The 22,320-nt window shown below is 38.7% G+C and overlaps 1 protein-coding gene across 1 annotated transcript in view; it reads left to right on the plus strand.

The window, feature by feature from the left end:
• LOC145978588 (sodium/potassium/calcium exchanger 3-like) overlaps positions 1-21,092 on the plus strand; it is a 93,322-nt gene extending 72,230 nt beyond the window's left edge. Inside the window, exons 7-9 of the mRNA XM_083111297.1 lie at positions 6,842-7,051; positions 17,638-17,739; positions 19,577-21,092. Of these exons, the coding sequence (XP_082967423.1) occupies positions 6,842-7,051; positions 17,638-17,739; positions 19,577-19,905 (641 nt within the window). The 3' untranslated portion in view covers positions 19,906-21,092. The remainder of the gene's footprint in view (positions 1-6,841; positions 7,052-17,637; positions 17,740-19,576) is intronic.
• The last annotated feature ends 1,228 nt before the right edge of the window (positions 21,093-22,320 follow it).

Here is a 22,320-nt window from a genome sequence, read left to right on the forward strand (position 1 = left end):
GTGCACTAAAAATAGGATTTTGAAGGAATGAAAAAGTACAAGTAAAAAGAGGTCATGTTTTCAAGTAGAAATACCCTATAGTAAGTGACTATTGCCATTTACCAGTTCATTGTTTCAATTTTTAGGTTGAATTTGGTCGATATTTGTATTAATAAGTATATTATTAAATTTTACTATAATTATGTATTATTTATGCTATACCTGTTACAATTTATTACAAAGACAAATCTTTATAGTTTGGTGAGCACATGGCTATCCAAAAGTTATTTTCTGTTCAGTTGCTCTTGTTATTACTTTTAATATGGGAGGTGAATATCCTAAAAACTTGATTAAGTGGGATTCTAAGTCTGGTTTTTAACAAATAATGTACTGACTTTCTTACAAGTTTAAATACATGAAGGGTCTCCCCGTTGGCGCAGTGGTAGTGTCGTGGTCTTGTAATCAAGGGGTCCCGGGTTCGATAGCCGGTGGAGGCACTTGTCACAGTGGTTCGGATCCCACTTTAAACTGTAGGTCCAGTCCCGATTAGCATTACTGTGCATGAAGTGGACTTAGAACAACAAATCAATCAATCAATCAATTAAATACATCAATTACGTAATGACTTAGTCTGGAAAACATTGCAAATTAGGAAATTTTTTAGACACCCTGTGTTTGTATTTTCTTATTAGTTTTACAAAACGCTACAAACAAGTTTTCTATTCGGAAATTTTGTAAATAATGAACCAGCCTGTGTATCGTATTATACTACCTGTTGTGTAAGAACGAAGCTAATTTAAATTTCTTTTTTTTTTATCACTACTGTTGTTCAAATCTCTTGTCTCGGGAATTTTGTGGATTAAGGCTGCGCATAACTGTAGAGAAGGAGAGGGGTTTAGTGGATGGAACAAAGCAGTGCGAGCTACTGCAAATGGCTGCTAGATTCAGTCGAGGTTTTGTCATCCATGTAATCACTCCTCCAACGCATTCACTAGTCGAGCTCCCTACTTGCGCAGAGGACTGGCTTTCGTTTCAAGCGATTCCCTGGACAGAGTGTAGCTAAGTTTTCTCTTCGTTGATGCTAACATACAAAAGATAGTTGTTAATTTACAAGAACACACATTACACCCTACTCTAATACTGTTGTGTAAGGTGCTGCCACCTAGGCAATAAAAGCTGCACTATGTCAGTGCCTGGGACAATACGTCCTCCGACCCACACACGGCTAGCACGGCGAACACTAGAAATACTAATGTTTCTGTTTCTAAATAATTACTTATGAAAACAACACTGGATCACCGGATCCATTCTGCATGGAATTAATATGGCTGACATCTTGTGTAACAAGAAGTGTACTGTCAGTGTAGTGTTTGAAACATACGAACATGCCCACATTTTCACGGAAAATATTTTCTGTATAGTAACTAGTAACATTAGCGTAATGAGGTCAAATGTACATGTTTACAAATATGAAACGCTCTTTGTTACATTTCCATTCGTGAACAAACAATATTTTACCAGGATTAAAAAAGACCTTTACATCTTCAATTTTTATCCCTAACGAGACACATTTATGTGGTTCATCTCACATCATTTAACAGATGTGAAATTCAACCCTCGCATCACCCACACGCACACATACGGTGAGAGAGAGAGAGCGTTAAATCATCAGCAGCTCATGCTCTTTCGCTCCGTCTGCCACTCTCTCATTGTCTCTTTCTAACTCTGTCTCTGTTTCTATCTCCGTTTATCTTTCTCTCCGTCTCTATGTCCTAGTCTCTTTTCTATCTCCCGTTCTATTGCTTCATTTTTCTGTCTTTGTTAGTTTCTCTCATCTTCTTCAATTGTTCTTTAAGTATGTTGTTGTTTTCGTTTGTCTTGTTTAAGTCGCTTGCTTTTCCGTCAGTTTCTCTCTTCCTCTGTTTGCTTTCTTGCTCTATTCCTCCCTCTTTATTTATCTCTCTTATTATCTCTCTCTAATTTTCTTATTTTTTTCTTTCTCTGGTTTTCTCTGTCTCTATCTATCTCTGATTTACTCTGTCTTTCTCTCTCTTGATTTATTGTTTCTCTCTAATTTACTCTGTCCCCCTCTGATTTACTGTCTTTCTCTCTGATTTACTCTTCTCTCTGAATTACTCTTGTCTCTCTCTCTCTCTCTCTCTTTCTGATTTTCTGTCTCTCTGATTTTCTCTCTCTCTTTTTCTGATTTTCTCTGTCTGTCTCTCTCTCTCTCTCTGATCTACTCTCTCTCTCTGATTTTATCTCTCTCTCTCTTTCTGATTTTCTGTCTCTCTCTCTGATCTACTCTCTCTCTCTCTGATTTTCTCTGTCTCTCTCTCTCTCTCTGATTTTCTCTGTCTCTCTCTCTCTCTCTCTCTCTCTCTCTCTCTCTCTCTCTGATTTTCTCTGTCTCTCTCTCACTCTGATATTCATTTATGTGTGCAAAAGAGACTGTCTCTATGTCTGTATGAATATTAGTATGTATAATTATACATACAGACTGTACGAGGGGTCCCGGGTGGAGGCACATAGTAGTGTAGAGGGTAACCCTTGGCATCGAAGCTTTAAGAGCTGCTTCTAGATTTTGATAGATCTGCAAATAACTCTCAATAATATCGCGCGAAATATTACGAAAAAATAATATCAAGAAATGATCATAGAAACTAGAGAGAGAGAAAAGCAAGTGGGGATATTGTGTCGCAGACAGCAAGATGATAAAAGTAATAAGAGAATGAAATTAGCATTATACTACGGTGCACTTCTAAAATATCTCGGTCACTCGTCTCTTTTGCGGTTTCGCGTGGAAGTTTTCTGTCGTAACAGGCACTAAATCTTCTTCCGCTTGTAATCTTCAAATGGTATCGGGTTTACGAGAATAGACAGCAACGGAAAACTTCCTTTTTTCGGATCGCCAGAAACAACCCAACTTTCCCGAAGCCACCATCTCGTCCATTTGCTTGATATTTGCTCGTTTCCAGTCTGCTGGACATCGTTGTCCTTCCCTGGAGTTTACGACCCGTGCTTCTTCCAGGGAGAAGCAACATCTGGAGAAGTAAGACATTTTGTAAAACCGAAGTTTACAATCCCTTCAATTAAAGCTCTCTCTATCTCTTCGTTCTTTTCTCCTCTTTATCACTGACTTCTCTTACTTCTGTGTGTGTGTCTTTCGTTCGTCTTCCTACACCAACCTCTGCCTTTTCTGCTCTTTCTCGGTCTTTATATTTTCCATTCCTTCTGTCCTTTCTACCCTTCCTTTCCTTCTTTGCCTTTTTCTGTTTCTTTGTTTTCTTTCTCTCATATTCTGTTTTTCTGTTTTCTTTCTCCCTGTGTGTGTGTTTTCTCTTTCTCTCTCTCTCTCTCTGTTTTTTCCTCTCTTTCTTTGTTTTCGTCCTCTCTCTTCCCTATTTTATTTTTCTTTCCCCTCTCTCTCTGTTATCTTCCTCTCTCTCTCTCGGTTTTCATACTTTCTTTATCTCTCTCTCTCTCTGTTCTTTTTCTGTATTTTCTTTCTCTATCTCTATTTTCTTCCTTCCTCTGTTTTCTTCCTCTCTCTCTCTCCCCCACCTGTTTTCTTCCTCTCTCTCTCTCCCTGTTTTCTTCCTCTCTCTCTCTCCCCTGTTTTCTTCCTCTCTCTCTCCCCTGTTTTCTTCCTCTCTCTCTCTCCCTGTTTTCTTCCTCTCTCTCTCTCCCTGTTTTCTTCCTCTCTCTCTCTGTTCTTTTATTGTGTTTTCCTTTTCTCTGTTTTCCTTCTCTTTCTTCCTCCGTCCTTTCTTTCTCTCTTTCTCTCTTCCTGTTTTCTCTCCTCTTTTAAATCTCTACTTTATTTCTTCCCTCTCTTTCTCCTCTAATTTTCCATCACCTACAGCGTCCTACGATATCCCACTCACCCCGTCTCATCCCTCTTGCACCTCTTCTTTCGTTCCCTCTTGCTGCTTTCTTTGTGTGCGTGCGCACGTATGCATCTTTCCTATCTTTAACTCTGTTTTTCTCACATTCACTCCCTTGCGTGTAAGTGGCACGTAGAGCAGAGAAATAGGGAACCATAAGGATTTTGACCCTGCAAAAGTGAAGTATATTTGTAGGTAGCACTACTTAACGATCAATGTATGATTATTCGGTCCACGCCTCGCATATTGATGCTGTTATTTCAATTAATTTATCTTAATACTTACAGTGCTATGCATGAAAAGGCCATATATATTTTTTAAAGTACATTTGCCCAATACACAATTTACATACTTGACGTACTTGTTATACGTACTTTGAATTATCATTTACTTTCTTGAGATTCCTTGTTTCACGTCCATCCTTCTTAAGTTCAAACTCTTCTTTCTCTGTGTATCGTTAACTAAGTTTCACGGTGGAGGCTTGGATGCAGGAACCTCTGTACCGATTAACCTGGCCGTGCATGAAGTAGACTTAAAATACCACATTTCTGCTTTTCATCATTGATTGCTTCATTTGGAAATTAATATTACTTGCTACTTGTTATTTTTGTAAACTATATGGTTGTAATTATAGTTAGAATGTTCGAGTAGTTTGCTTAACTCTCATGATTATTTAATGTTTAAAATGGATCATCAAACCTCTTACACTGACTGCACATAAGTGTAAATACAAAAATGATGGCATTTAATCTAACCTCACTAATAAATTAATAGTTAGAATTAAAAATTCTTTATTCATGGACGAAGTTCAGACTGTGGCTACTCTACCACTGAACCCGTTAACTTGTACAATCAAAGAAAAAATCAATACTGCTATAACATACAGGGTGTCAGAAAAGTATTTTCCTGACTACAAACTTTATTCATATCTGCTATATGTAAGGTAGAGATGTGAAAGTGGTGCCAAAATGTTGGAAACCAACCAATATTTTTTTTCAGTAACGTAGCTCTAGGGTAACAGTGTCAGTGCCCAGGAAACCGGAAATGGTCACAAATCAGGAAAAAACTCAGTGTATCCTCTGCATTGGGCAACAAAGCCTCTACAATTTGCACTTTGTATTCACGAAACAATAAACGTTTGTGTAAGATATCACGAAGAGATCTTTTTCGCTGATGATTTACGTTGTTTGAAATCGCTGAGGTTGATGGTCTGCCACTTCTCGGTAAGTCAGCAAAAGATCCTGTGGTCTTGAACGACTTAATGCTAGGGACTTGAGGTTTTCGTTTTATTTTTCCCTAAATTTCGATGTTATTTTTTACTGCAATTCGGTGTTAATTTTCGCGGTTTAGAGGAAAATTCGGTGTTGTTAATCTAAATCGGTGTCATTTTTACATGAATTTTTACCGTTCCTTTTATACTTGAGATTTTCACATTGTTTTAGTTCTGAAAAATTGAGATAAATTTAGTTTTAATGACAAGACAAATTATGGCTTACCTTTGTAAGAAATTAACTAATTTCTTCCATTTGGAAAGGTAGTCCTTTTTGAACAGAAAAAGTGATATCCCTAGTTTATATTGCATATTTCGCGGCATTTTTCGCTTTTGTCCAAAATTCGGTGTTAATTCTGAAAAAAGGCATAATTCGAGTTATTTCGCGATTCCAATTCACCGAAAACTTTCCTCCTTTACTTACCCAAATACATTTTAAACACTTTATTTTGCTTTCCTCAACTTTTCGGTGTGATCGTTAAAACGAAAGCTTCACGTTCCTATTTAATGTTCTTGACATCACGTGGCCTCTTTCCATACGTTGTTTGGAAGTTCATTTGCACTGTTATTGGTGAACGGGTCTCGTAATACCAGAGGACATACATACTGAGCTTTTTCCTGATTTGTGAACATTTCCGGTTTCCTGGTCACTGACACTGTTACACTGCAGCCACGTTACTAAAACCTGCAACAAAAAAACTTGGTTAGTTTTCTCTGGCACCACTTTCACATTTCTACCTTACATACAACGGATATTAATAAAGTTTGTAGTCAGGGAAAGACTTTCCGGACTCAGTATTCTTTTGAAATTTGAATTTAAAATTTTGGGAGCGTCAGCACTTAGGCTATTTTGCTCCCGTCACATTATACGGGGGCCAGCCCCTTACCATTACAAATAACAACTCTAACGTTGCATAATTAAAAATCCTAAAATGTTCTGACTTCTGTTAAAACCTGAGGCTGAAAACGGATACTCAGCACACACAAGGACAAAAAAACAGGACAACACACACACAATTATACTGGCCATAGTGCCAGTCGCCAGAGCCTCGTTAGTCTTTAGTCCAGGGTGCACTACGTGGAAGTGAGGTTGACTTTTGGGTGCCTACGTGGAAGGTACCCCTTACACCCCGGACTCAATATTCAATTTCATTTATCCCCACTAAATGTTTCAGTAACTAACCCTATAAAACAAAGACAATTTTACTCTCACACAAATCAAAAGTCAGGTTCAAATCTTCTCATGTATTTGGTTTCGATTTCAACCCAAGCACGCCGAATCTAGTCATATGTAACCTGGACTGAATTTTGCAGACTAACGAGGCTCTGGTGTCTGGACTTACGGCCAGTACAATCTTCGTAGTACCGTGTTTGTGTTGTCATGTGTTTTGTCCTTGTTTGTGATGAGGGCCCGTTTAGAGTCTCTGCTTTTAACTGAAGTCAGAATATTTTAGTCTCAGTTGCGTTATTAGTTATATTTTATCTAAGGTAAGGGGCTGAACCCCGAATCATGTGACCCCGTATCAGGTGCAAAATAGCATAAGTGCTGACGCACCCAAAATTTTCAATTCAATCAATCAATCTGGTCATAAGTATGGAGGCTCTGCCCTGCTCATCACCAAGTGCTTTCGTCGCTGCCCTTTTAAAGGTGTATGTAGCATCTGCTGGTAGTGCCTACTTGACAATGCAATGTACCTTGTTTCAGAGGAGAGCGTGTTCGACTTCCCGAGGGACGGCAGCCTGTTCAAGCAGGCGTGGTGGGTCCTGGTCTTCCCCATCCACCTGGTCTTCTACCTGACGATTCCCGACTGCGAGAAACCCAGGTTCAAGCGCTGGTTCCCCTTCACCTTCCTCATGTGCATCGTCTGGATAGGGAGCCTGTCCTACGTCGTCGCGTGGGCCATCACCATCGTAGGTAAGCTACCCTTTCTCTATTCTACATGAAAAAGGCAAAAAACGGATTGCGGCTGCATTTATTACTTGACATACTCTGTGGTCAGTACTAAGTACAGTCGCATATCTCTGTTAATTTATTATACTTTTATAACGAATTAATATTTTTGATAATTAATATCATAATTACTTAGCAATTGAATCCGAAATAATCATACACAATTTTATGTTTGTGGCATTTATAGTTTCCTAGTTAGGCAATGCCGATCTGCGTGGCGGAGTGGTTAGCACAGAGCCAGAAGACACGGATTAAAATCGCCCTGGACAAGCCTGTTCTTTGTGAGTGTCCCTTCATCAATTTCATCATATCATCACTCATCCTTCTCTTCACGATTAACTATAAGTAGCAAAAATAAAACAAACCAAATTAAATCAAACCTAATTGGTCAAGTCGACGGAACTACTGTTCCGCCACTCCGGAATTTTGTCTTTATGGGTATTACAGTTCCCGAGAGATCTGTAATTGTCGCTTTTATCAGCTTTTGGTGATTAGTACCCCAAAAAAAATGCTGTGGCTAGTAGCGGTCCTAGTGGAGACCCCGAAGGCATTTACAAAATCCATGTGGAAATCGCAACTGTCGACGTAGCTAATGGTAACAACCAATACTAACGCGTTTTTTTCAACGATAAATCCATATTTATACCCAGGGTTCGAACGCAGGACCCTCTGGCTTTGTAAGTGTAAAGCTAACCACTCGATTATATGTTATATAATCCCCTGATTATGTTACGGTAATCCCCTGAAGGTCACTTTCCTACCGACGCTATTTTCTGTCATCGAACATTGCGACACATTTTGCTGCAGACGCTCTTCACGTAAGCTCAACCCAAGAAAACCTAAAAATATGATTTTCTGAAGCATTGTCGCGGAAGAGGAGGCATAAAAACATTTCCTCCCTAATCAGCAAAACATTTTCCCTTCGTTCTCTTCAATGAATAAGCTAATTACGAAGAGACACAATGGGGGCTGCAATTCGCAAAAGTTCTACTGAATCGTATCGCTAGTAAAAAAAGAGAAGTTTTAGCTACGTTCGAGAGCAGTGCCTTTCCCTTTGTGTCCTAGTGCACCGCCTGGCTGCCGAATGCGTAATGGACTAGGATTAGATAGAGCAGCCTTGTTTAAAATTACATCTCTGAAACGTGTTTTTCAAAATAAAGTCTGAAGTTTTGCTTCAGGGTAGAAGTGTCAACCATTTTTAATTAATTAAGGGGAAATGTTCATTGCAGAACTACAGAGTATGTGGGGATTAAATTTACAAAGCATTGTAGAAAAAATGCAAGGTGTGTTTTACATTGTTTGCACATTTTCCCTTTCAAACTCCCCCACAAGAATTCGGCAATTAAGAGTCAGCAACATAAAGTTTTCCACCTGTTCCAATGTATCCATTCTTCACCGTCCTTACCAATTTAATTCAGATTCATCTTAATATTTTCCTTCCATTTTAGTCTTGGATTTCCCGCTGGTTTCTTTCCACAAGGTTTTCCAACCTTATAAAATGTTGTATCTTCTCCAATTCATACTACATGGCCTGCTCATTGAAGTCCTCTTCATTTAACTATTCCAATAATATCAGGGGGTGAATTTAGATTATGCAGTTTAGTTATTGTGAAACATTGTTTCATATCTTTTAGGTCCAAATATATTTGTTTTGATTTGAAATGTTCTTAACTTATTCTCCTCTCTGAATGTAAGGGACCACGTTCCACATTTCTGAAACCAAGCAAAACTCTAATTCGCATAGTGTTGTAAGATTATCATTGTGTCGAATCATTACAAGGCAAATACATACAGTACGTTCGTTTTCGCTCTGGGCCGAGATAGCGCGTGACATGACTTGACATAGCGGCATTTTTCGTCCCGTAACGTCTCCCTTATTTACGCACATATCGTTACCATGTAGACAATTGTATTTGCATTGCATAAGGAGTAGTACTAACCTGTGTATAAGAGTTGTTCATGCGCTATCTCGGTACAAAGCCAAAACGAACGCACTGTACCGGGTGGCCAGGATTAAAGTTATCCAACTCGGAGCCCTCTGTAGCCTGTTCGAGGCATCGTAGAACCCTGCAATTTGGTGAATCCACTATGCAGACCATGGGGAAGAGGATGGCGATATATATATATATATATATATATATATATATATATATATATATATATATATATATATATATATATATATATATATATATATATATATAAAGTTCAATTTTCCGCCACCAGGTTGAAAAGTGGCGCTGTACTTCCATGATGGGTTGTACAAATAATCACGTTAAGTGATTTAGCTGAGTTATTGATTGGAAAGACATTTGTTAGTGCTGGAAGTTGCGAGAAAATACTCTCGTTTATTGCAAGATTGCAAGGTAAAGGCAAATCCATAACCAATTAGAGCAGTTTACGTCATTATTACAACCCATCGTGGAAGTACAGCACCACTTTTCAACCTGGTGGCGGAAAATTGAACTATTTTCTCTTCCCCATGGTCTGCATAGTGGATTCACCAAATTGCAGGGTTCTACGATGCCTCAAACAGGCTACAGAGGGCTCTGAGTTGGGTAACTTTAATTCTGGCCAGCGGTATAATCCAAATAATTTGTAATACCTTTCTTAATAATCTCGCACCCAAAGAGTCGCGGCCAGAGGCGTCCGCAGAGTATTTTCCGGAGAGACTGAAGAATGAAGGGGAAATTTTCCCCAAACACTGCTTTAGTTTTAAATTGTCTTCCAGCATCCGCTGTACGTATCTATAATTATCAGTGCTTTGTATGTAAAAAATAACGCATTTGTTACTGAAATGAAACTATATATGTGTGGAATAAATAACGTCTCCCCGATGGCGTAGTGGTAACATTGTCGCCTTGTCTTCAAGGGATCCCAGCTGGTTCTCATCCCATATTAAACTGTAGGTTCAGTCCTGATTAGCCGTTCTGTGCATAAAGTGAACTTATAAACAAAAGAAATTGACAGTCATTCATTTTCCAAAGGCAATTTCCCGATAGCGTAGTGGCAACGTCGTCGCCTTGTAAACAAGAGTCTCGAGTTAGACACGCGGTGGTGCCGCATAGTGATTAGGTTATTTTCACGAAAATATGGAGTTAAATATGAACTTAAAATTGTAAACATTTACCTCTTTAATAATAAAGGACACTACATTCTACATAAAATACAGTGTCGGCATTGTGGCTATTACCGTGATTTTTCTTGGAGAAACAGTGTCACAGAATCGTTGCTTCTGGCGCTGCTGTCGGGCGCGCAACTAGTAGCGAGGGTGGGGTTAGCTATGGGCTGCTCCATTTGGGACTTCCTTTCAACGTTGCCAAAATAATGTTTGGAAATAAATAAATTTCAAGTTTTTTTTTGCAATAGCAAAAGCAAACATTTGGGAGATATAAAATTGAAAAAGGAAAACATTATTGTTAGGATGACAGAAAACTTGTAAATAACGCAATTAGAGGGTATGAAAAAGGTCGTTAACTTTCGTTTCTTTAACGTCGCTTCGGACTTTGTCAGCTATTCGCAAGAAATTTATTAAACTTTTTCGGTCACGCGGGGACGTGTAGTTATTGCACGAATATGGAGTAGGTACATGTTAAGTAATGTTCTGAAATATGAAAATAATATGTAAAAAATATCTAAAATATGTAAACTATGAGCCAATACCGAATATATGTACAAATATGGTTAAAATATCTGAATTTTTAGACTGCATGCCATGATGCATAAAGATAATACAAAATATAACTGATCTCAACTTCATACATAAATATGTATTTACATATAAATCCGTTCCCTGGTTATTTTGAATACACTTTAAAGTGTAGCTTCTGTCCGACTAGCATTAAATGGACTTAAAACATATTTTCCAAGGGGAGCATCGGGTTCTCCTTGCTACCCCACGGATTTCCATGGCGTAGGTGGACTAAGTGAAGAGGAAAAGACCAAAAACCACAACGAGTGATCAATGGTCCTGATGAAATTACACTCGATCAGCGCAATATTTTAGCAGCACTCGTTAATCACTCTTAATGAAGTGGCGAAAAGCTGGGGATATTTTTAGCATCGGCCCAGAGGATCTATTACGTAATAGGTTCACAAATGGATTGGTTCGTTTGGCAAATTTTGCTTCGCGCCTCATTAGTTCTTCAAACAACGCCCGCAACTTTGAAATTCTAAAGGCAAGGACTTGGCCAGTGTCCATTACAAAGTCATCATCTCGTTCAGGCTGGAGGTGAAATTACGCGCAATTCTCTCCGTCGTTTGGAGGAAAACTGTTCCCTAAAGTTGTTGATCGTGTTTGCTGCATCACTCATCAGGGGATAACCACGCCCGGCAACGAGTTTGTGACGAAGTCAGGAAATCAAAAAGTGATCAGTCCACGTGATCCCAAGCGGTAGATGTTCAGTTTGGCACCATTTTCTTCTATCGGCAAAAACAAGGCTAAATCGTGCATCTTTAAAATCGCCCATAAGCGTGTGATGGTTAACTAGCATGAACGTTTTCCATTGTGTGTCTCCTTACGACATATTCTATCACTACCTTTCGAGAACTGAGAAAAATCAAAGTTGTCTTCATCATGAAGGGAAATTCAGGTAAAATTTCTTCATATTAATTTATACTTGTAGGTGAAGAACAACTAATGAGTCTTGATGCAGCAGTTCATACAAGAATGTATATGTTCATTCGAAATACAATTTTGACAAGAAAGTAGTACATAACAAAAGTACAGAAACAATACAAAAGACATAAAAAGTACAATGAAATATGCATTGTATTCCTTAACATACAGAGTGACCCTTAAGAACGGCTAATATCATAATGGTCGACAATAGAGTTTAGAAAATCATTTATACTTTTGCAGGCTGTTTGTTACTGAGACACTGTTGGTTCTTATACGATATGACGTAACTCTTAAAAATTGGACTCTTAGACTGTGACAGCACAGCGAAAGCCCTGGCTCAGAAACTCAACAAGGCAATTCAAACAAATGTGGTATTTCCTTCTCTGGAAGAGGCAAGAGTATCTCAAATGAAGCAATGAAGTAGCATAGAATTCAAGGGCGCCTTGGAGTAAACCCACTGAAGTCTTACTAAACTCAAAGGTCCGTCATAGATTGATCCCCACAACTGACCAAATAAATGTGATCACTTGAAGGGGGAGGAAGAGGTGCTCTCTCTCCATGGCCATATCCGGATCCTGGCGGATCCGAAATCCGGATCCGGTTGGTTCCGAATCCTTAGGATCTGGATCCTAAAATTTTTCGGATCCGGATCCGCGGATCCGGAATTTTCAAATCCGGATCCGGTACTTTCGGATCCGGTGCTTTCGGATCCGGATCCGGTACTTTTGGATCCGGATCCGTTTTGCCATCCCACATGCGCTTCTTTGGAAAGTAAGAATGTGCTTATAACATATTGTTACCTGCTAATATACATATATACAGGGTGACTGGTAATTAGATGTATTCCCTGAAAGGTGTTAAAGTAGAGACAATTTGCAATAAATTTGACCATATGATACCCCGTCCGAAAATTAGTGGTTTTCGAGATAATCGAATTTCAATTGTTTTTTTTTTAAAAAATGACAATTTTCCACATAAATAGATGAATTGCGAAAAAACTGCTCATTGTTTCGAACTTATTTCAGCGTTTCCTGATAGCTAACAAATAAGTGGTTCGTTGAAAATTAAGTTTTTCCCAAATAACAATCACATGTAAGTACCGGGTGGGTCAAAACTTACAAGTGATGATAAAAAAATGCACTCTTAGTTGGCCGCGGTGGCTCAGTCGGTAACGCGTCTGACTACCATGCTAAAGGTCCCGGGTTCGATCCCCGGCCGGTTCAAATCCGGGAACTTTTCTAACGGTGGAAGCGGCCCCGGCGTCCACCCAGCGTCGAATAACATGGGTACCTGGGGGAAACCCTGGGGGGTAAAGGCGGTCAGGGGCGTGATGCTGATCACATCACCCCCACTCATGACCGGATCAAGAAAGTGTGGGGCGTTACCCCCACACCCCCTATACGCTTTCATGGTGTGGTGCTATGCACAGGGGAACACTTTACTTTTTTTTTTTTTACTCTTAGTTTACTTGGCAACGTATTAATAACAAAAATGGTATGACACGAAGCGTACAAATTACTGAAATTACTTCCTTGTGTCATCAGCTATCCAACAAGGTACAAATGTTGCTAACATTCACATTTGTGTACAAGAAATAATACTTCATTCATCTTCATGTGAATGGAATCAATGCACAATACAATTAAAGAACATTACACGTCTTGCTCAAAGTGGCCACCTCCGTTACGAATGCAGGCACGTAAGTTTTTACGGACATTTGGTCTCTTAACTCGTGATGTGATGGTGTCCTTGATGTGTTGACCAGCTGTTAAGATCCTGTCCGTGAGCTCTTCTTGCGAGTTTACCTGGCTCCAAATATAAAAGTCGCAAGGCTTCAAATCGGGCGATCGAGCCGGCCAGGGAATCGAGCCGCCTCGGTCAATCCATTTCTTTGGGTAATTTTCATCCAGCCACAGTCGCACGCCCAAGCAGAAGTATGGATGGGCGTAATCAACAATCATTTGATCGGGCCATTTTTCCTGCCGCAAATCTTAAAAGCCATCACTTATGAACATCTCTTGAGGAACGGGATGGCAATGTTGTTGGAGGATGTGCCTCTAGCTACAAGTCGTGACATAATTTACAAGCATGATGGCTGCCCAGCTCGATCCCCCGATCGAATTGAAGCCTTGCGACTTTTACATTTGGAGCCACATGACAAGACACAGGTAAACTCGCAAGAAGAGCTCAGGGACAGGATCTTAACAGCTGGTCAACACATCAAGGACACCATCACATCACGAGTTAAGATACCAAATGTCCGTAAAAACCTGCGTGCCTGCATTCGTAACGGAGGTGCCCACTTTGAGCAAGACGTGTAATGTTCTTTAATTGTATTGTGCATTGATTCCATTCACATAAAGATGAATGAAGTATTATTTCTTGTACACAAATGTGAATGTTAGCAACATTTGTACCTTGTTGGATACCATTTTTGTTAATACGTTGCCAAGTAAACTAAGAGTGCTTTTTTTTATCATCACTTGTAAGTTTAGACCCACCCGGTACTTACATGTGATTGTTATTTGGGAAAAACTTAATTTTCAACGAACCACTTATTTGTTAGCTATCAGGAAACGCTGAAATAAGTTCCATACAATGAGCAGTTTTTTTCTCAATCATCTATTTATGTGGAAAATTGTCATTTTTAAAAAAAAAACAATTGAAATTCCATTATCTCGAAAACCACTAATTTTCGGACGGGGTATCATATGGTCAAATTTATTGCAAATTGTCTCTACTTTAACCCCTTTCAGGGAATACATCTAATTACCAGTCACCCTGTATATAATTATATATATATATATATATATATATAGTGTGTGTTCGCGCGCGTGCGCGATTTGTAATTAATTATTAATACACTTCCTAGGGAGCTCTAAGTCTCCCCCTCCGATTTCCATGAAACTTGGCAGGTGTATAGAGCCCCCCCCCCCTCAAATGTCAAGATGATGAGAAATTGAAGTGGGGATCTGACCCCGAAACCACGTAAATATGGCATAGGAAGAAACAGGAGGCATAGGGCCTCTCTATACACCTGTCAAATTTCATGGGAATCGGAGGGGGACACAGGGGTCAGATCCTTACTTCAATTTGTCCTCATCTTGACATTTGAGGCGGGTTTTGCCCCCTAAAACAGTCTTTTAGCCGAAAAAAAAACACGTATTTCTTCCTTTGGGCCCCTCTACACACCTGCCAAGTTTCATGAAAATCGGAGGGGGACACAGGGTCAGATCCTTACTTCAATTTGTCCTCATCTTGACATTTGAGAGGATTTTGCCCCCTGAAACAGTTTTTAGCTGAAACAAAAAAAACACGTAATTCATCCTTCGGGCCCCTCTATACACCAGCCACGTTTCATGGAAATCGGAGGGGAACACAGGGGTCAGATCCCCACTTCAATTTGTCCTCATCTTGACATTTGAGAGGAGGTTGCCCCCTAGAACAATTTTTTTGCCGAAACAAAAAAACACGTATTTCTCCATTTGGGTCCGTTTATACACACACCTGCCAAGTTTCATGAAAATCTGAGGGGGACACAGGGGTCAGATCCTTACTTCAATTGGTCCTCATCTTGACATTTGAGGGGATTTTTCCCCCTGAAACAGTTTTTAGCTGAAACAAAAAAAACACGTAATTCTTCCTTCGGGCCCCTCTATACACCAGCCACGTTTCATGGAAATCTGAGGGGAACACAGGGGTCAGATCCCCACTTCAATTTGTCCTCATCTTGACATTTGAGAGGAGGTGGCCCCCTAGAACAATTTTTTTGCCGAAACAAAAAAACACATATTTCTTCATTTGGGCCCGTTTATACACACACCTACCAAGTATCATGGACATCGGAAGCGGACACAGGGTCAGATCCTCACTTCAATTTGTCCTCATCTTGACATTTGAGGTGGTTTTGCCCCCTAAACAGTTTTTTAGCTGAAACAAAAAAACACGTATTTCTTCATTTGGGCCCCACTATACACCTGCCAAGTTTCATGGAAATCGGAGGGACACAGGGGTCAGATCCTCACTTCAATTTGTCCTCATCTTGACATTTGAGGGGGTTTTGCCCCCTAAAACAGTTTTTTAGCTGAAACAAAAAAACACCTAATTCTTCCTTTGGGCCCCACTATACTGCCAAGTTTCATGGAAATCGGAGGGGGACCCTTAGATAACCTCCCTTCTTAGTCTTACACTTTGTAATTATTTAACACTGCATATATTATAATGTTTTATTTCAATTTGTAAAACTATAACTGTAGAACAATTGTATAATTTTTGTATAACATTTCTATCTTGTTATATGTGTTAAAGGTTTCATCCTGGAATGGAATGTCTCACATTTATGTGTGTTTTCATTTCCAATACATTCGAATGAATACATATTCGTTTCAATGGCATTTATAAAATCACCTCGGGCATTTGTGCACGAGTGTGTTAGCCTATGCGTAGCAATGTATTTTAGGAACAACACTTGAAAAAAATTCTTGTAGGACTAACGAAAAATTTCTTTGTAATCGAAGATCATAATACCTTTTAAGGTGTGGTAATATTATAATGGGATTGAGATACGAAACTCTCGGATCCGTTCCGGATTTTCGGATCCGGATCCAGATCCGAAACTTTCGGACCCGGATCCAAATCCGAAACTTTCAGCTCGGATCCGGATCCGCGGATCCGGAAATCTCGGATCCGGATCCAGATCCGTAACTTTTGGATCCGGATCCGTTTGGCCATCCCTACTCCATACGCACTGATAAAATTATATAGCAGAGGAAAAATAATAAAGAACCATTGTCACCAACCCTCTGCGCGGCCACAAGTTAGTAGATAATTAACAGAGTAGTAAATTATGTCACAGTTGCAACGTGTCAGTACAATCGCAACTCCAGGGTATGGAGCCACGAATTAGGTTACATACTGCTCCTTCACCGTCTAGGCAGTTGGATACATCAGTTCTCACTCAGGGGTCGGGTTAAGACGATCTCCATTCCTCCAGGAAGGGTAAAAAATCTTATTCCCACAAATTAAAATAAATAATATGTTGGGTCCTTCTCGCTCGAAGGCAGTTATAAATATAAGTTTTTCATGGCAGAATCAGTTTCCCGATAATCGTAAGACCTCAACTGCTTACCTCAGGTGCGAGGCACAGCTTAAAAGATTCTTTCTTAACAATGCTACCACTGATACTATAAAATGAACACAAGAAAAACTGATAATTTATATGTCAGATCAATGCTAATTAGCGATAGTAAGCTTTGGTTATAATTGGCAACAATTAAGAATGCCAACGTGGAACTTTTGACGTCGCCATTTACACGTAGTATCATTTCCCATTCCTAAAATAAACAGCCAATAGAATAACCTTAAATTACTGAAAGCGAGGGAGAATTGCTTTCCTATAATGTTACAATATTAAACCATGTAGAAATAACGAAACTGATTTTATAAAATAATTAATATTTGCCCTTCCAAGTAAAATTATTAAATAAAGATTTAGTTTACGGATTTTTAACGAATACGTAATTACTTTAATCTTGTACATTGTTTAGAAAAATCTATATTAAGAAGAAATCTATGCAATATGTGCTTAAACAACAACTTCTAAAATATAGAAATAATCCTAGCCGTCTTGGATTTTAAGAAAATAATTCAAAGCGTTGCATATACTATTTAGGATAATTATTAGCCCCTATAATTTGAATTAGATGTAGGAATACGCGAATAATATAATAACATAATATAGAACATAAATATATACATGGATTATGAAAAGTAATCAAATGTAATAATTTAATCCGAGTAGTTTCTATATTTGCCCATAAATTTGATTTCAATTAAGAGCAAAATTAAGTTGTTGTAAGAGGGGAACAATGACGAAGTACAATTTCTCGATTTTTGAACTTGAAATGACTTACCTGGTGGTTACTTACAGGTGACACTTTCAAAATACCAGACTCTGTGATGGGAATCACCTTCCTCGCAGCTGGGACCAGCGTTCCTGAAGCCGTGTCCAGCGTGATTGTCGCCAAACAAGGTATGTTTCACATTTTACATTATATTCCAATATTGGGAGGAAGCTAGTTTATTTTGCTTGATATGTCATGTAAATAAGAGCCACGGTGTTCCAGTTGGCAGGACACCTGATGAGAGACCTCAGATTGGAATTTTTCTTTCAACGTTCATAAATCACTAATTGGATTGTAAAACTTTATGGGTGGTTGCAGTGTGTGGTAAATGATAATGCACTTTCTTGTACATTTAAATAAATAAAACTCGCACACAACTGGAAAGAAATCCTGAAATATGTAGCGAATGTAGATGAAGTGGTACTGTATTCACTTCGAACTTATTTCTAAATTGTTTTCCAAAATAAAACCGCCATATGACAGTGATAACAGTGAATCTGTCACAGAGGCCTGTATATGGAGGATTCAAGGGACCGTGGCGTCGAAATGAACCCTCAAAGAGGCATGATATTTCCAAGAAAATTTGTTCGTTTTGGTGTTCCCTACAGGCGATGGAATTGTGTTACTGTTGTGTGCAACTTTGCATTGAAAGGATCTAGTTGACTTAGAGTGGGGATGGAAGTAGTTACTTCTAATGCAGTTACAAGTTTTTGAGGAATTCTAACTGTAACTAGTTACTTTTAAAAGTAAGTAGCTGTTAACTGTTACTTTTTCCGATAGAAGTGATGTTATCAACAGTTGCTTTCCGACGCTTAATCTGTTAACTTGGAAATTTGCAAAGTGCGAGCTAAATTTGTGAACTTTGTTTTCAAATAGATCTGTGTGTCTTCTCTGGATGTGAAAATCAAACAATTATCGTGAAATCTCCTCAAGAAAGAAAGCTACGCCTCGTTGCATGCTAAATTTAAACATCTGGGCATTATTGCACTGTGAGACTTTATAGTGTTCTGCGTGGATTGCTACTTTCATTGGAGCATATCAGTCAAGCTAGAAAGAAGTCATTGCTTAATATGAGGAGGTGTTTAAGGTAAAAGCATATATAGAGAGAAAGAGTAAAATAAAATGATCTTTTAAGCAAAGCTGATTTCCTTGATACATCATTTATTTGTTATAATATAAATACACGAAGACTTATATTATGTAAATATACAAAACAGTAATTGTGCCTATAGTATTAGTGGATGCGAAACTTGGTCCCTTACATTAAAAGTGTAACATAAATCAAGAGTCTTTGGAAATGAAATCTTCGTATAAATATTTGGACCTATAAGGAATGAGGAGACAGGTGAGTGGAGAAGGTTACATAATTTAGAAGTACATAATTTGTATACATGTCGAGATATTATTATAATGATTATATGAAGGAGACTTAGGTGGGAAGGCCATGAGGCACGAATGGGAGAGGAAAGAACAGTTTACAGGTAAGAGACCTGTAGGAAGGCCGAGACGAAGATGGAGAGATAACGTTGAGATAGACCTAAAGGAAATCGGTAGGGATGGAAAAGAGTGGATAGATCATGCTCAGGATAGGGACAGATGGAAGGCCTGTGTTGCTGCAGCCTCAAACCTTCGGGTTTAAGAAGGTAGAGAGTTACTTAGTTGTACTATTATGTACTAGAAACATAAATTAAACATATGGTAGAGTTCATATAACTATTTTTTTACAATTAATAATTATTATATTATAATCATTGATTGTATGTAATATCTTTGCAAAAAGATTCCAGAAATAAGTAACTGTGAAAGTAACTTAGTTACTTTGTATATATCAGTAACTATAACTGAGATACTTTTTAAAAATAAGAAACTGTAAGTCAATTAAAAAGTAACTTAGATTACCGCTTAGAGTATGTCTTTGTCAAAATAAGTCTGTAAAGAAGACAGTAATATCCTGCCCCGTTCCAGGTCACGGCGCGATGGGCATCAGCAACTCCATCGGCTCCAACACCTTCGACATCCTCCTGTGCTTGGGCCTCCCGTGGCTGATCAAGGCCTCCTTCCTCCCAAAGGACGGCCACTTCATCGCCATCAACTCCAGAGGCCTCGAGTACAGCGCCATCTCGCTTCTCTCCACGCTGCTGCTCCTCTACGTCACCTTCTCCTGCAACAAATTCCGATTGGACCGCAACGTGGGCATCGCCTGTCTCGTCATGTACCTCGTGTTCCTCGTGTTAGCGTCCTTGATAGAGCTCAACGTGTTCTTCCTCGTGAACTTGCCGACCTGCGGAAGGTGAGCCACCTGGCGCGAACACGTGACTGGTCTGTGTGCGTCTGTGCATAGTGACAACCCGAGAATACTTTCTGTTTTGACGTCTGCATTGTTGGTGCAGTATTAGTGACCGCTGGGCAGCTTTCAGAGACCAACAATTGAAGTGTTATCTGTATTTTGATTGTGTTACCGTGCATTCGAATGCGATCCAAAGATTGTATTATTTTTTAACAAGCTGATAAACATAATATTTAAGTTCTAGACGCTACGAATTTACGTGCAAAACAAAAATAGTGTTCCTTTTTTTTTTTTTTTTTTTTTTGCAGAAAGTGCTTATAAGTAAGTTGGCACCATTTTGTATTAAATCGTTCACATTTTTTTATTTTTAAGCATTGTGACTGCATAATGTATACCTTATGTTCAACTTCCAAGTTCTAATAAGAACAACAGTGTTAATGTTAGTCGCAGACACTTGTTGTTATAAATATTAACTAGCGATATGTCAAGAAGATTATAGTTATGTATTTCATCGCAATTTTCTTGTAATTAACTCAAACACTATCTCTTTGAAAGGAAGTTCCTACATATACTTAGTACATATAAGTTTCAGGTTTTGTTTTGGTAAAACCTATGGTTTGATATATACCATACAAAAAACAACAAGGTCTTAACACTTAAAGAGATTAAATATTGTTGAAATAACTATGCGAGTTAGTTGTAGCATAAAATGTAATTGTTGTAATATTTTATTGTACCAGACATTGTTTTCCGAAACATTGCTATTTTGGTTTTAACACACAACGTATGCTCTATAAATTGAGCTAAAGCTGTTTATTTCTTTAAATAAATAGAACAATGCAACAGTTTAGCTGTGAAAAAAATCAACCTTCATTCATTACGTATAGTGAACGTTCTTTGAACAGAATGATACCAATTTTACACTGTGACGAATTCGAGCGAAGAACTCTTGTTTGATAATGTGCGTTTGGTTTGTGTTTCGCAATGACAAACTTTTGTTGAATGTTACCTGCGTAAGAAGTGTCAACATTTGTTCAAGATTCTTCTACGAGAGATCGTAGTTACCTGCAGTGAGAGAGAAATTGAAAGTCTCACTCAAAAGCGGAGTGTAATGTTTTTTGAATTTAAAAACTTATTCATAATCGAATTTGTACCATTATATTCTCTTTTGTACAATAAAAGTGCATTAAGTTACATGAGTAATTTTGTTTTGAATAACTGGTTGGTTTCATGAATTACCGGCGGTAACTGGATGACTATGTCAGGTCTGCGGTGAATGAGTCGATCAGCGACCAATTGAGAGTTCATTTCTTCTGGCTTCAAACTGCTAATTTCCCACTGGAACAATACATTGGCCTGCAGGGGGATCATGTTGAAGTGCATGGATGCATGTATCTCCATTATTGTATTGATAAAAGGAAGAAGGTACAGTCACTGGCAATAAAAAATGAGACACCTAAATCCTGAAACACTTATCTTAAAGGCGTTATGCGTGTTGCCTAACTCTACGCCGATAAGTGGATGATAATGGCAATTTTTGCTACAGCCATGGAGTCTACGCCATGAAGGGAAGAAGATATTTCAGGATTTAGGTGTCCTATTTTTAATACATGTCTGTGACTGTACATGCTTATACTTTTAGTTATAAAAACTACAATATTGTGTTAATTTTCCGGTTCTTTTTTACATACAATCTTCAACATCTTGGAACCTAATAAAGGAACAAATAATTTTGTGCACATAGAAATACATAAAATACCTATTTCTTAGAACAAAATATTCGTTATCGATTCGTATTAAGAGACGAAACCTGTTCGATACCTGTCGATTGCATGGAAGCTATTGTAGATGCAAAGATAAATTTCGACCGAATGGAATGTCAGATTCTAGAGTAATGAGGTATTTAGTATCTTAGTAGCCTGACATAATTAATATTTTTCGAAGCAATGAACTTTGAAACTAACATGATCATTTAAGAACAAAACCTTAGACTGCAGTGTAATGACGGTTATTTATACACTATCGTTGATAACTCTTAGGTGCAGATTGGATGTAGACGTGAATCCCTATGGTTGTAAGGGACCATCCTTTCTCAAGGCACTCCAATGTCAACCTCACTTCCACGTAGTACACAACGGACTGCATTCTGCAAACTAATGAGGCTCTGGCGCATAGCCAGTATAATCCCTTGTGTTGTATCCTGTCCATTCCATGTGTGTTTGTGATTGTTCCCTCACCCCTCTCATCGTATCACCATACATCCCCATCGTCGCTATTAGTCAAAGTGGTAGAAAAGTGACGTCAATAACCAAAGGACTGGCGGCTAGACAACACCGACGAATTTGCACAGAGCGCAAAGCATTCGTTTTAAGTTCACTTTATGCTCAGATCGGCTACTCGGGAGTGGACGTACAGCTTAAAT

This window comes from Lepisma saccharinum, chromosome 25, assembly GCF_977018435.1.
Source record: "Lepisma saccharinum chromosome 25, izLepSacc3.1, whole genome shotgun sequence".
Taxonomy (NCBI): Eukaryota; Metazoa; Arthropoda; class Insecta; order Zygentoma; family Lepismatidae; genus Lepisma; species Lepisma saccharinum.